The 14,739-nt window shown below is 44.1% G+C and overlaps 1 protein-coding gene across 1 annotated transcript; it reads left to right on the top strand.

Annotated features, from left to right (window-relative positions):
* The first annotated feature begins 3,392 nt into the window (after positions 1–3,392).
* On the top strand, positions 3,393–14,619 carry LOC118587956 (cytochrome c oxidase subunit 5A, mitochondrial). The gene is made up of 5 exons (XM_036194163.1): positions 3,393–3,597; positions 11,362–11,478; positions 13,073–13,194; positions 13,861–13,984; positions 14,487–14,619. The coding sequence occupies exons 1-4, from the start codon at positions 3,510–3,512 to the stop codon at positions 13,972–13,974; spliced, it is 441 nt and encodes a 146-aa protein (XP_036050056.1). The 5' UTR covers positions 3,393–3,509; the 3' UTR covers positions 13,975–13,984; positions 14,487–14,619.
* The last annotated feature ends 120 nt before the right edge of the window (positions 14,620–14,739 follow it).

The raw sequence follows: 14,739 nt of genomic DNA on the forward strand, positions 1-14,739 counted from the left end.
TCCTGGAGAGCTGCTACAGCTGGGCTTTGCTCAGCCCCCACTTAAAGGGGCTTCATAGCAGAGTTCTGCTTTTCCGGCCTAAGAAAGTGCAGAAATGTAGCAATCTCCTCTGGCTCTGGAGAAAAGTTCAACTCTTTCGGCTCTCCACTAAGGAATGTCTTAGCAAGGATCTTCTCTACAACAGTGAATGAAGATCTTCACACCCAAAACTCTTTTGAGAAAGAGATTTATGGGGTTGAGGATTTAGCTCAGTGGTAGATTGCTTGCCTAGGAAGCACAAGGCCCTGGGTTTGGTCCTCAGCTCTGGGGGAAAAAAAGGAGAAAGAGATTTATTTGGGAAGGAGGAGTCCAGGAGGAGAGTAGCTGCCTCTACCAGGGTGGAGAGAACAGCCCACAACTGACCAGGCAAGGTGGTTTATATAGGATGTCTTGGGGGCAGAGTCAACCAGTGATTGGTTAGTTTATTTCTACCCAGGGATTGGCCAGTTTTGTAGGCTAGGAACAGAAATGGACCTGATTTCAAAACCAAACTATGTTTTTTTCACTGGCCTTTCTTGGCTTTTTGACATTAATTCTAAGGCCAGGGCACATTTCTTTCTTTCTTTCTTTCTTTCTTTCTTTCTTTTTTTTTTTTTTAAAGATTTATTTATTTATTATGTATACAATGTTCTGCTTTCGTGTATGCCTGCAGGCCAGAAGAGGGCACCAAATCTCATTATTGATGGTTGTGAGCCACCATGTGGTTGCTGGGAATTGAACTCAGGACCTCAGGAAAAACAGCCAGTGCTCTTAACCTCTGAGCCATCTCTCCAGCCCAGGGCACATTTTTTCCCCTGGCTCTAATTCTAGGGACCAAGAGTGTTTCTTAGATACTGGTTTCAGAGTCAGGGCATGTTTCCCTGGTTCATCTCTTTGGCTCAGGTCCCAAACCCAGTCTGTATTTCTTTCCCTGGTCCTGGGCCCCAGGGCCAGGATTCTACCTTCTTGCTCTGTGATTGCTTGGTTTCACAAGTCATTTGACCATGGGCAGAGATGGCTCTGATTTGAGCCAAACTATGTTTCTTTCACTGGCCTTATCTGAGTCATCTTTTCATCTTTCCCTAGTTCTAGTTCTGGGCTCCAGGGTCAGGATGGGTTTCTTTTTTTTTCTTTCTTTCTTTTTTTTTTTTTTTAGCTGAGGATTGAACCCAGGGCCTTGCGCTTGCTAGGCAAGTGCTCTACCACTGAGCTAAATCCCCAACCCAGGATGGGTTTCTTTAGCCAGCCCCTTTTTCCTACACCTTTAACCCCAGCACTCGGGAGGTGGAGGTAGGCAGATCTCTGTGAGTTGGAGGTCCACCTGGCCTAAACAGTAAGTTCCAGGACAGCCAGGATTATACAGTTAAACCCTGTCTCAAAAAACCAAAAAAATAAACAACAAAGACAATGTTCAGAGAGCTTCAAGACAGCTTAACAGGTGGGAGCTTTAGGAAAAGAACAAGGATTATGGTGTTCCCCTGAGTCTTATAAGTTTCTCTACCAAATTAATAGCATCCAAGGAAGGAATTATAGGAATGCTTATTGGAGGCTGGTTGACCAGGAGTTCCAGAGGCCTTGCCTTGAGATGCATGTCTGAAGTGGAGGATAGTCTTGGGGATTGAGTCTATATCTGGATAGATAATGTCAGAATTTAATTAAATTAGTAAAAACTGAATTAGTGTTTTTTCAGAGTTAATCAAATGTTTACTCAAGGTGGGCCTGAACTAATCAAGTGAAGACTATAGGTATATGAGTTTTTGAGACAGAGTCTTACAGTATATATAAAACCCCTACCCAGCCTAGAAGTCATTATGTAGACCAAGCTGGCCTAGCACTTATAGTGACCCTCCTTCTGTTTCCCAAGTGTTAGGATTACAGGCTCATGCACCACCATTTACTAGTTTAGAGGGGGTTCGTTTTGTTTGTTTGTTTGTTTGTTTGTTTGTTTAGATAAGGTCTCACTATGCAGTCCAGGCTGACCTCCAACTCACAGAGTTCTGCCTGTCTCTGCCTCCTGAGTGCTGGGATTAAAAGTGTACACCACCATTGCCTGGTTTAGAAGGGTCTTTAAAAGAGGGTGAATTTACCATAGACTTGATGCTGGCTTGAAGAAATAAACTAAAGTATTGTGAGTGAGTCTATGAAGGTGGGTCATGCGGTGAGGATACCAGGATGGCTTCTTGCTGCTAAGAGTATTCTTGGCTGGTAGCAAGAAACAAACTGAATTATGCCAACAACCTGAATGACCTTGGAAAAGGACTCCAAGTTTCAAATGAGACACAGACACAGCTAACACATCGATTTTCAGCCTTGTGAGAGAATCTAGGCATCCTGTGCCTACACTTTTGAGCCAGAAAACTGGAAGGTAATGATGGGATTCTTTTAAACAGCTAGTTTGTGTGATTCCCAGCCCTTCTGTAGGGAGTAAAGCAGATGTTTGACCATAAACATTCAAGTGAGTCTTCAGATCTGAGGCTGTGAAGAGGAATCTGATTGGCAGCCTACACTCTGTGTGTGTGTGTGTGTGTGTGTGTGTGTGTGTGTGTGTGTGTGACGCACGCGCACAAGAGGATACCAGAAGTTGACGTCGGGTATCTTCTGCTATCAATTTCCACCTTATTTCCCAAGAGGTATCTCACTGAACTTGGAGTTTGCTGTTTGGACTAGATTGGCTGGTCAGTGAACCTCCAGGATCCACCTGTCTCAGTACCCCAGCACTGGGATTCCAGACTGGCTTTTATGTGGATGCTGAGCTTTTGTGGGATCTGAACTCAGGTCCTCATGTTTACACCGTATCCACTGAACCATCTCCCTAGACCCTAAACAACCTAATTTCTGAGTCTGTTTCCTTATCTGTAAGACGCAATAAATGAGTTTTTTTTTTTGTAAAAAACAAACAAAAAAACCCAACAAACAAAAAACCCCAACAAACAAAACAAAACAAAAAAAACCCAAAAACCACGGGGTCATGTGACTCAGACTGTCCTTGAATCCCAGGTCCTTTTGCCCCAACCTCCAAAGGGTTGAGATTATTGGCCTGAATAGCCACGCCCAGTGAGGGGGAGAAAGAATATTCTTTAGAGACACAGGCTGCAAGGAGGGTCTGGAATTCTAATCCTTAGCCTGCAGAGCGTTGGGATCATAGCATTTGGTATCTCCTCCGTAGTCGGATTCAAAATCCACACTGTCCATTGCTCGCCCCGCCTTTCCTCCCACGCCGAGAAGTTCACTATGCGACCCAGGTCATCTGAAGAGCAACCGCAAGGCGCCGGTGTGGTTTGTCCTCTACGCGCCGCCGTAGCGGCCTCATGGTAACCCCCCCCCACACACACACACACCCGCTTCCGCAGGCGCGCGCTCCGCAGTGGGCGGGCCTTCTGCTCCGCCCCGCGTGCGTCGCTGCGTGAGTCCGGCCCCCGCGAACTGCTGAGCCGCCCGCGAGCTCACACCGGCTTCTCTTCAGCCCCAGCCAGTGCGCTGCGGTCGCCGTCATGCTCGCCGCTGCCCTTCGTCGCTGTACCGCAGCCGCGGCCGCCCGAGGCTTTCTGCACCCCGTCTCGGCCCCCAGTCCCGCCGCCGGTAAGGCCTGCGCCCTCCACTGCCCGCGCCCGCGTGTCCTTGCTGTGACCTGGGCTCCCGCCGCCACTCGAGGGTAGGCTCCCTGGCGGCCTAGCCTTTGCCCTGCGAGCCGGCAGCCGAGCCCGGTGACCGCAGTCCGTCCGCTGCCGCCCGCAGTTGTATGGGAGACTCGAGGAAGCGCCCCCCCAGGCCTCCTTCCTGCCACTTCCTGGTGCCGGATCCACGACCCGTCAGGTGTGGACCTGCCCGGGTCGCTGAGGACAGGACTCGGCGCTCCCTTTCAGTCTCTGGGCCGTGACCGTCCCCGGCGCTGACCCCGCAACCACCTGACCGGGAGTGGCCCCGCCGGCCTACGGCGTCTTGGCGAAGGTGACATTGAGCCTCCGGGCACGCCGCCCGCCCCTGCGTTTCCTAGAACACTATTTGATTTCCCAGTGGGACACAATACACTTTTAGTCTTAATCGGGCAATTCTCTGCTGGCATTTTTTGTGTCACCTTCATAACTCGGTACGGTCACGTTTCAGGACTGTTGAGCCACTTTCTAGTGATACGTTTAAAACAGATAAAACGTGTGTGGTGGTTTCTTACGGTTTGCGAGAGAGCCTGAATGTTGATAGGTATTAACCGTAAGAATGTTAACGTTTGCAGAATTGGGTACCAAAAAACCAGGAATATTGGGTGTACAAACATGGGAAAGCTTCATGGATCCCCACTCCTCCCATTTAAAATTAGGAGCCTGAATTCTGGCTATGAAGTGTTGACTCTTGTTGCTTGTTCCGCCTTATATATGATCTGGAGATTTTGTGTCCATCACTGCCCACCCCCCAGTGCCGGGGAGGGACCCAAGGCCTCCTGCATGCTAGATAATTGCTCGCCACTTAGTGCATCTTCAGCCGCCTGCACTAGCAATGTGCGTCTTTTTTTTTTTGGTTTTGTTTGGTTTTTGGTATGTCTCACTGTGTAGCCCTAGCTATGCTGGAACTCGCTGTAAACAAGGCCAGCCTCAAACTCAAAGAAATACTCGTATTTTATTTTTGAGACAGGGCCTCTGTCTAGGTCCAATACTGGCCTAGAACTCAAAAAATGTTAGGAGTTTAGTGCATTTCTCCTGCTTCTCAAAGTGCGGGGATCATCCGTGGGAGCCACCACACCCAGCTCAAGCAAAGCATTGTACTTTTAATTACAGTAGTTGTGCTTAGATCCTGGCCTGTGATGGTAGTGTGTACTACTTTGTGAAATTTAATTCTTGTGTGTTAATATAAAAGTAATTCAGCCAGGGATGGTATTCCACCTCTCATAGGAAGGCAGCAGCAGGTGAATCTCTTGTGTATCCTAGTCTAGCGCTGGCTACGTGTGAGACCCTGTCTTACACACACACAAAAGTAACTCAGACACTCCAACATTATGTTTCCTTGGTTATTTAAACCTAAAGAATATTTTTTGCTTCATTTAATTTGTCTTTTGTAATGTATTAGCAACATAAGAACCAAGTGTAGGGGGTTCGGTTTTTAAAAGACCCAGAGGTATGGGGCTCACTTGTTCTTTTAGGACCTAGGTTCTATTCCCAGCACCCACATCTAGAGGATCTGACAACCTCTTCTGACTTCCTCAGGCACCCTATGAGGTGCACATAACACACAGGCAAAACATACATAAAAAAAGAAGCCAAGGAGATGATCGTGTCTACAGAAGAAGCCTACTTTGAAAAACCTGACTTTTTTTAGTGGTGGGGCTGTTTCCTCTTTCTTAGTTAAGTTTGGACTATCCTGGTGTTTGTGTGTGTGTGTGTTTTCTTTACTTGCTAAGGCAACAAATGGCTTTGCAATTTTTTTTTTCATATACAAAAATATCGTGGAAAATTTCTTTATTGTTTTCGGCTTTTGAGTTGGGGGTCACCTCATAGAGACTTGTCCTACCTGGAATTTACTGTGTGGATCAGTCTGATCTCAGACTTGTAGCAGCCTCTCTGCCACTGCCTCTTGGATCCTGGGATTGTAGGCCCAGCACCACGCTTAACTGGGAGATTTTTTATTTTTATTTATTTTTATTTTTATTTTCTTTCTCCTCCATGGAAGACCAGAAGCTGGGAGATTTTTTTTAAAGGAAAATTTCTACTTTTTCTTCTCTCTCTTTCTTAGCAGGGAGGAGGGGCATTGAACTTCAGGAATTTGTACAACAGGGAAATTTTCTACTTTTTTTAAAGAAGGTTTGGAAAGTGTTAAAGTTATTTAGGAAAACTTTAGACTAAAGTTCTCTAGGTTTATCTCTGAGGCTTTTCATTGGTTTTCTATTCAGAAACCAAAGGCTTCATTTTAGATGGTTGTCCCTAAATACTGCCACAAGGGGCAGTATTGGTTGCACATGGTTTGCGGTCCTTTTTAGCTGTGTGACCTTGTACATACTAATTGATCTTAAGCTTTAGTTGCCTTTCTGTAGTTGAGATGTTTTGGGTGGTGAATGCCTTTAATCCCAGCACTGGAGAGGCAGAAGCATCTCTGAGTTCAAGGACAGCCTGGTCTACAGAGTTCCAGCCAGGGCTACACAGAGAAACCCTGTCTTGAAAAAAAAAAAAAAAAAAAAAAAAAAGAGAGAGAGAGAGAGAGAGAGAAGAAAGAAAAGAGAGAAAGAAGATAATGTTTTGGTATCTGTGAGGTTAAAATTAGATAATGCAACTCTTGACACCTTATCTGGCACAAAGGCTTGATATGGTCATGCCTTGCTAAATAATAAAATGAGATCTGGTAAATACCTCCTACACATTAATGGGTTTTGTCAGCAGACATCTTAGAAATGTGCAAAGCATATTTAGTTTGTTCTGAGTCTTTGACTTTCAGTTACAAAAAAACCTATGATCTCACACCAATAACAAATCTCAACCTAAAAATGAAGTGACTCAGAACAAACTAAATATGCTTTGCACATTTCTGCCAACCATGAACCAAATATAGGACAAGTGGACCATACTTCACAGCCTAGGTATATAATAGGCTCTAAGATGTCTTTTTTTTTGAGACAGGGTTTCTCTGTGTAGCCCTGGCTGTTTTGGAACTCACTCTGTAGACCAGGCTGGCCTCGAACTCAGAAACTTGGCTGCTTCTGCCTCTGCCTTTTCTGAGTGCTAGGATTAAAGGTGTGTGCCACCCTGTCTCAAAAAAAAAAGAACAACAACAACAACAACTGAGCCACGGTGGCTTAAGCTAGGGAGGCTGAGGCAGGAGGATCTCTAAGAGTTACAGATCAGTCTAAGATACAGAGCTGGGACCCTGTCTCAGTAAAGTAAAACGAAGAAGGGTATGTGGGGGCCCCCGGTTGATGTTGGGATACATCCTCTAGAGCAGTGGTTCTCAACCTTCCTAATGCTGTGACCCTTTAATACAGTTCCTCATGTTGTGGGGACCCCAACCATTAAGTTATTTGGTTTCTACTTCATAACTATAATCTTGCTAGTTATGAACTGTAATGTAAATATCTGATACCCTACATATCTGATAACTCATCCTCCAGGTTGAGAGCTGCTGCTCTATAGCTCTTCCACCTTCCTTGAACTTGCTGATAGGATTAATCTCCCTAGTCGGTTTGTTCAAGGTCCTCTACCTTCTGAGGGTGGGACTGCAGTTGACAGCACCTGTCCACCCAGCATTTCATGTGGGTTCTGAGGTCCAGCTCCACTGAGCAATCTTTCTGGCCCCTGATTTTATTTATTTGTTTGTTTGTTTAGAGGCAGGGTCTCTTGTAGCCCAGGCTGGCCTTGAATGTAAGGATAACCTTAAACTCCTGATACTCCCGCATCCACTTCCTAATCAGTATTTTAAATAAAACTCTAGTCAGCCCTTGAAATTCTGATATCCTGGCTCCTACATTCTTACCCAAAAACTTCACAGACCTGGAAGGGTGACGCTGTTTTTTCTCTTGATAAACTGCTTGACTTACCTAGCACTTTGTATTGTTTGCAGGTGTTTAACCTTAGGCCCTTGAGTTCTTAAGCTTTGCACTCAATAATCCTGCTGTTGAACTTGTAATGCACCCTGCATATCATTTGCTTCTGTCCCTCATTCCAAGAATCACCACTACACTATTCTTGGGGCCTTCTGGCCTGATTAATTTTTAAGCAGAAAATCATCTGATTTAGCCAAATTTGAACACAAAGGATTAATGAGCCCTTTATTTTATTTTATTTTTCTAAGTATAGTGTTGGCTTTTTCTAAACTTGTAGAACTGAATGCCAGCACCAGTGTTAGAAATATCTTTTTGGGTGGCTGGGTAGGAGGAGACTCCTATAGCCTGGACTGGCCTCACTGTGGAGCAGAAGATGACAGTACACTTCTGATCAGCTTCTGCTTCTCAAGTGCCGGGTTATAGGTTTGAGTTACTATGCCCCGCCTGCTCGATGTTGGAGATTGAACTGGGGACTTTCTGCATTCTAGGTAAGCATTTAACTAGCTGAGTTATAGCCTGGCCCAGAAGTAGATTATTGTTTTAAGCATTTACATTTTCAGACTTCTCTTTTTCTCCTCTGATGCCTTTAGGTTGTATCAAAGCACGGAATAATTACCTGAAATTTTTATTACCAGCCAGCATGGTAGTGCATGCATGTAATCTGGGAGGTGGAGTCAGGAAAAGCAAAAGTTCAGGGTCATTCTTGTCCACATAGCAAGTTTCAAGCCAGTTTAGGCTACATAAGACCCTGTCTCAAAATACATACGTGTGTGTGCTCACATCACATGGAACCCACTGAGGCAAAGAAAATGTGTTTAAGTAGGGTGCTAGGGGGGAGAGGTACCTGTATAATTTCTCTAAAAACAACAACAACCATTAGGTATGTGAGGGAGAAAGAGTTGTACCTGATCTAATTCCAGCTTTTGAGAGGCTGAGGCAGGGGGATGGAGCATTCAGGCCAGCCTTCAATACATAGAGAGATGCTGTCTCAAGAGAAAAATAAAACCTGTGTATCAATATATATAAATAAAACATTGCTGGGCAGTGGTGACACACACCTTTAATCCCAGCATTCAGGAGGCAGAGCTAGGCGGATCTCTGTGAGTTCAAGGCCAGCCTGGGCTACACAGCAAGATCCAGGACAGGCTCCAAAGCTACAAAGAGGAACCCTGTCTGGAAAAAACCAAATAAATAAATAAATACATTGCCTTATTTGTGGGAGGAGTGTCTAGGGACAAGTCCTTAGCTAATAGAATAGGTTCTACCCATTACTGGATTTAGAAATATAATTTAAACTTTGTGGGACATAGGATAGTCTGGTTTTGCTGTTGGAAAACAGATGTGCATACACCCAGTGTTTGTTTTTTTATTGTTGGGTCCCTCGTCATCCCTCTCCCCCCACCCCCAACACACACAGGGTTTCTCTGTGTTGTTTTGGTGCCTGTCCTGGATCTCGATGTGTAGAACTGGCTGGCCTCGAACTCACAGAGATCCTCCTGACTCTGCCTCCCAAGTGCTGGGATTAAAGGTGTGCTGCACCACCACCACCACCACCACCACCACCACCACCACCACCACCACCACCCCCCGGCTATTGTTTTTGAGACAGGGTCTTTTTTATAACCTTGGTGAGTCTGGAATTCATGGAGATCTACCTTGCCTCTGCCTCCTTAGTACTGGGGTTAAAGTGCCACTATGCTTGGCCCTAATGATTGTTTTATAAGGGTTTGTTTTGTTTTCTGAGATTGGGTTTTACTCTGTAGTGCAGGCTGGCCTCAACTTCCAAAGTGGTAGTGTTACAGACGTGAGTCACGGACCCAGCTTTTTTCCCCCTTCATGTAATAGTTTGGAATTTGGATTCTAAAAAAGGGTAATCAAAACTTTGAAGGGCATGGTCACCTTGGCTTGAATTTATAGTTGCTGGCTATCTGTTTTTATAGTTAGAAAACAAAGCTAGCACTCAAATCCACACCTAGAAATAACCAAAAGAAATTGGCTACCATGAAATACTTTTCTAGGTTGAAGGTAAACCTAACAGTTAACCCAGAGTTAAAGAACTGGTCAGGTAAGGCCCTGGGATCCAACCACTGGGGACTAGGGAAATCAAACAAAAACTTAACTCTAGGAGAATATACATACCCTTTGATTTTTCTTGAGTAAATATTTAAGCGGAAAATTACTGGATTTTTATTGTAGCTATGGGTTTTTTTTGTTGTTGTTGCTATGTTTTTATAATTTATTTATTTTTATTTTATGTGCATTGGTGCCTTGCCTGTATGTATGTCTGTGTGAGGGTGTCAGATCTTGAGTTACAGACAGTTGATAGCTGCCATATGGGTGCTGGGAATTGAACCTGGGTCCTCTGGAAGAACAGTTAGTACCCTTTGTGTTCTTATATGTCTGTGTGAGGGTGTCAGATCTTGAGTTATAGACAGTTGATAGCTGCCATATGGGTGCTGGGAATTGAACCTGGGTCCTCTGGAAGAACAGTTAGTACCCTTTGTGTTCTTTTGTTTTGTTTTGTTTTTACAAAAATTTATTACAATGGCAGTCAGTGCTCTTAACCACTGAGCCATTTCTCCAGCCCTGTAGCTGTGTTTTAACTTGATAAGAACCAACTAAGCAGTCTTTGAAAGTCGTTATACCATTTTATACTTACACTTTAAGTAAGGATAACTTTAGTTTTTGAACGTCTAGGTAACCATGAGATGGAAGGTTACTGCAGTCTGTGCTTTGTGGTGTATAAATGTGTTAGTCTTCTGAGATACTGAATATATGTGTAGTTTTGATCGAATGTTTAGAATGAGCTACATTTAGGTCTAGGGACCTTTTTCCTTGCCAAAAAGTATTAAAACATATCTATTTTCTGCCCATTCATACATGTGTTCCAGTTTGTTTGGGACCAGAGTTGGGCAGAAAATTAGTCTCTGGAAATTGGGGCTTGGGCTGTGATCTTGTGTGACTAATGGCAGGTATTTTGCTCCAGGTGCAAATGGTTATTCAAGAGAAAATCCTTTCATTTGATCTTACAGTCTTTCTCCTAAAATGGTTATACATTTTGTCGTTTTTTTTTTTTTTTTTTTTTTTCTATCAGTTATATTAAGGCTATAATGCACTGTAAGAGCTGAAGAGATGACTCTTTAGTTAAGAGCACTTACTGCTTTTCCAGAGTACTACCTGAATTCAGTTCCCAGTACTCCGATTAGAAGGCTCACAATGGCCTGTAACTCCAGCTCCATGACATCCAGTAGTTCTGGCTTCCCAGGGTTACTTGCATTTATGTGGATATACCCACTCACAGACATTCATACATACACATATTTAAAACTTACGGTTGAGTGTGTGGCTGCAGATGTGTGCATGCCACAATGTGCACATGGAGGTCAGAGGACAACTTCATTGGTTCTTACCTTTCTGTCTTTATGTGGATTTTAGGGATCACTCAGGTCTTTAGGTTTGTATGGCAATTGCTTTGATGCACTGAGCATCATCTTTACTGTGTAGCCCAGACTGAGCTCAATCCTCTTGCCTACATTTCCAGAGTGTTGAGACAGGATTTCTTTGTGTAGTTTTGGTGCCTGTCCCGGATCTTGCTCTATAGACCAGGCTGGCCTTGAACTTACAGGGATCCACCTGGCTCTGCCTTCTGAGTGCTGGGATTAAAGACATGTGCCACCACTGCCCAGCCCCAAAACATTCTTTATGTATTTTTGCCTTTTCAGTTCTCTACTCTTCCTTCTGCCAATTACTGCATTAAGGACAGGATATAGCATTTACAATTCAAAATAGTCTTTCACTATTGAAGTCATTGCTCTTCTCCTTTGTAGCTGTCCAGTCTATTCGCTGCTATTCTCATGGATCTCATGAGACAGATGAGGAGTTTGATGCTCGCTGGGTGACATATTTCAACAAGCCAGACATCGATGCCTGGGAATTGCGTAAAGGTAATTGGAACGTGGACATATCTATCTGTTTGGGTGTGTAAATAAGAACTATTTCTACTACTTTATTGAAAGCAACTAGTTTGAAACAAACTGTGAGCTGGTGATTGTCACACAGCTTGTAGTTAGGAAAGTCTACAACTTCTGTAATGTTTTCTACAAAGTGTGAGTTTTAAACCAAACAGCAGGGCTGTCTGTGATAGAGCCCTTGCCTAGCATGCATGGTTCTGGGTTTGGTCCCCAGCACTGGGAAGAAGGAGAAAAAGGGAACACATGAACTATTGACATTTGAGCCAGAAACTTCTTTGTTGTGAGGGTCTGTTCTCTGCACTGGAGGGTGTTTAATAGCATCCTTGGCCTCTACCCATTAATAAATACACCACACTTATGAAAACCAAAAACAGACCTGCAGTTACTAGTTTTGTGCCTTCAGATAATTTACATGAGCAGTCATTTGATCCCCACCCTCTGCTTGAGGTTCTTGTTAGTTTTAAGTTATGAGTTGTAGATTTCTTTCTTTAAAGCAGGAATAAATAGCATTATGTTAACCAGCCATTAATTGTACCTGTCCTAACTATATAAGTCATCTCAGACCACGAGTCTGTAGCTGCAGGCATGGTTGTGGTTTTTGTTCAGATATTTTACAGTAACAAAAGCAAGAAACCAAGTGCTTTTAACTTCTCTTTAATCCCAGCACTTGGGAGGCAGAGGCAGGTGGATCTCTGTGAGTTCGAGGCCAGCCTGGTCTCCAAAGCAAGTTCCAGGAAAGGCACAATGGTACACAGAGAAACCCTGTCTTGGAAAAAGAAAAAAAAAATGTAATGGCCCTATCTTGCTGCAGCTGGGGAAGTTCTTTTTTATTTGTTTTTGTTTTTCTAGACAGAGTTTCTCTGTGTAACAGTCCTGGCTGTCCTGGAATTTGCTTCATAGACCAGGCTGGCCTCGAACTCACAGAGATCCACCTGCCTCTGCCTCCCGAGTGCTGCGATTACAGGCGTGCGCCACCACCGCCTGGCCCGCCCAGCAACTTTAATCTTAACTTTTTCATAATTCTACTAATTCATTGTGGAAGAGTCATCCTGTCCTTACTAGTTTGTTACAGGTAGATTCTCATAAATAAGAGAACAGTGGCCCAAACAGATAAGGTCATATGTTCATGATTCAGTAAGAATATAGAGAGCGCCAGGCAGTGGTGGTGCACACCATTAATCCCTGCGCTCTGGAGACAGTGTCAGGCAGATCTCTATGAGTTCGAGGCCTGCCTGGTCTACAGAGAGAGATCCAGAACAGGCACCAAAACTACACAGAGAAACTGTCTTGAAAAACAAAGAAAAAAACAAACAAACAAAAAGAATATAGAGAGCTAAGCTGTGGGAAGTAGATAACTGAATTTTAGTGTTAAGAAGGAAGGATATTTTGCTGGGCAGTGGTGGTGCATGCCTGTAATCCCAGCACTTGGGAGGCAGAGGCAGGCGAATCTCTGTGAGTTCGAAGCCAGTCTGGTCTACAGAGCGAGTTCCAGGAAAGGCACAAAGGTACACAGAGAAACCCTGTCTGGTTAATGTGACTCTTTTTTTTTTTTTTTTAAACTTGACAGGGATGAACACACTTGTTGGCTATGATCTGGTTCCTGAGCCCAAAATCATTGATGCTGCTTTGCGTGCATGTAGACGGTTAAATGATTTTGCTAGTGCTGTTCGCATCTTGGAGGTTGTTAAGGTCAGTAAAATAATGACACTAAGGTTGTGCCAGAAGTAGGTGGGCCATATCACCTATCACATCATATCCTCTGAGTACAATTATCCATGAAAAGACATGTTCTGTAAGAAAGTTTCAGGAGCCAGGTGTGGTAGTGCATGCCTTTAATTCCAGCACTATGTGAGTCCAAGACCAGCCTGGTATGCAGAGCTAGTTCCAGGACAGCCAGGACTTCACAAAGAAACCTTTTAGGAGGGAAGTGGGGTGGTGTTAAAGTTTGTAAGGGGGAAGGTGACAATACCTTATCTATAATTAAGGGTTCTGTAAGCTGTCAGTCCATTCAGCACTGGTAGTTAATTCAGTTAGGCCTTTAAATTGAAAGCAAATTTTAAAACTCTTCTTGTGTTAATTTAATTTTTCTGATGCCTGATGGGCATGTTTAATTACCTTTTCCTCTGTCATCCCCACATTGAAACTTCTGATCCTCCTGCCTCTAATTCTGAAGCGCTAGGATAGCAGGAGTAAGCACCTGGTTTTGTGGTTCTGAGGACCAAACTGGAAGCCTTCAGCAGAATGCTTAGTGGCCATTCTACCAACTGAGTATAACCCTAGCCTTGCAAGTGTGATTAAATGTGATTAAATGCTCTCTAGTTTCATTTGTTAATAGATTATTCTTATTGCCAACAGGACAAAGCAGGACCTCATAAAGAAATCTACCCCTATGTCATCCAGGAACTTAGACCAACTTTAAATGAACTGGGAATTTCCACTCCAGAGGAACTGGGCCTCGACAAAGTATAAACTCCCCTCTGTAAGTAGCGCGTCCCTGACCAAGGCAGGAGAAGAGGCAGCTCAGAGAAAGCGGTGGGTTGATGACTGCATATGTGGGGGGTTGGCGCTTGTGTCACAGCAACTGTGGAGTTCAGAGGACAGTCAGTTTTAGCCTACCAGGTGGGTCCTGGAGATTCATCTCAAGTTGTGAGGCTCAGCAGCAAGTGCCTTTACCTGCCGAGCCATCTCCATCAGCCCCTAAATTACTATGCTGTTGTTTACATTGATCTGAGTGCTAGGATTACCTGGTTTTAAATGCTTTTCTAGTCCAAAAAGAAGGCTAAGTACCAGTAGTAAAATTATGAAGAGGCCCTAAAGCTCATCCCTGTAAGTTGACTGGGGCTGGATTAAAAGCAGAAAGTGCTCCAGAGTGGTGGTGATGGGCTCCTGGGACTGCAGTACCAAAGGTGGTTTTAAGTAGGAGACCTTCCTCTTAGCACTTTGTTTACTAATTCTTTGCTCTCCCCCCAACCCCCCTGCAGATGGGCTTCCCAAGGACTCACTGCTGTTGCTACAGTCGCCTGGAAATGTTTTATTTGAACAAATTTTCCTTTGAGAATCAAACTATGTACTAGTAACTTGGACTTTAATAAAGGGAAATGAGTTGAACTGAAATTAGGTATTGTGCCATTTTTTACATGGAGAAGCAAGCAGGGGATAAACTGGGCCTGGTGGCACATGCATTTAATCCCAGTACTCAGGAGGCAGAGGCAGGCGGATCTCTGAGTTCAAGGC

This window comes from Onychomys torridus, chromosome 7, assembly GCF_903995425.1.
Source record: "Onychomys torridus chromosome 7, mOncTor1.1, whole genome shotgun sequence".
In the NCBI taxonomy this organism is placed as follows: domain Eukaryota; kingdom Metazoa; phylum Chordata; class Mammalia; order Rodentia; family Cricetidae; genus Onychomys; species Onychomys torridus.

Bases quoted from the DNA above. Each gene is read 5' to 3' on its own strand.
- LOC118587956 (XM_036194163.1), top strand. From the start codon at position 3,510: ATGCTCGCCGCTGCCCTTCGTCGCTGTACCGCAGCCGCGGCCGCCCGA. The intron at 11,479-13,072 runs GTAATTGGAACG...TAAACTTGACAG, and splicing joins TGCCTGGGAATTGCGTAAAG to GGATGAACACACTTGTTGGC. The intron at 13,195-13,860 runs GTCAGTAAAATA...TATTGCCAACAG, and splicing joins GCATCTTGGAGGTTGTTAAG to GACAAAGCAGGACCTCATAA.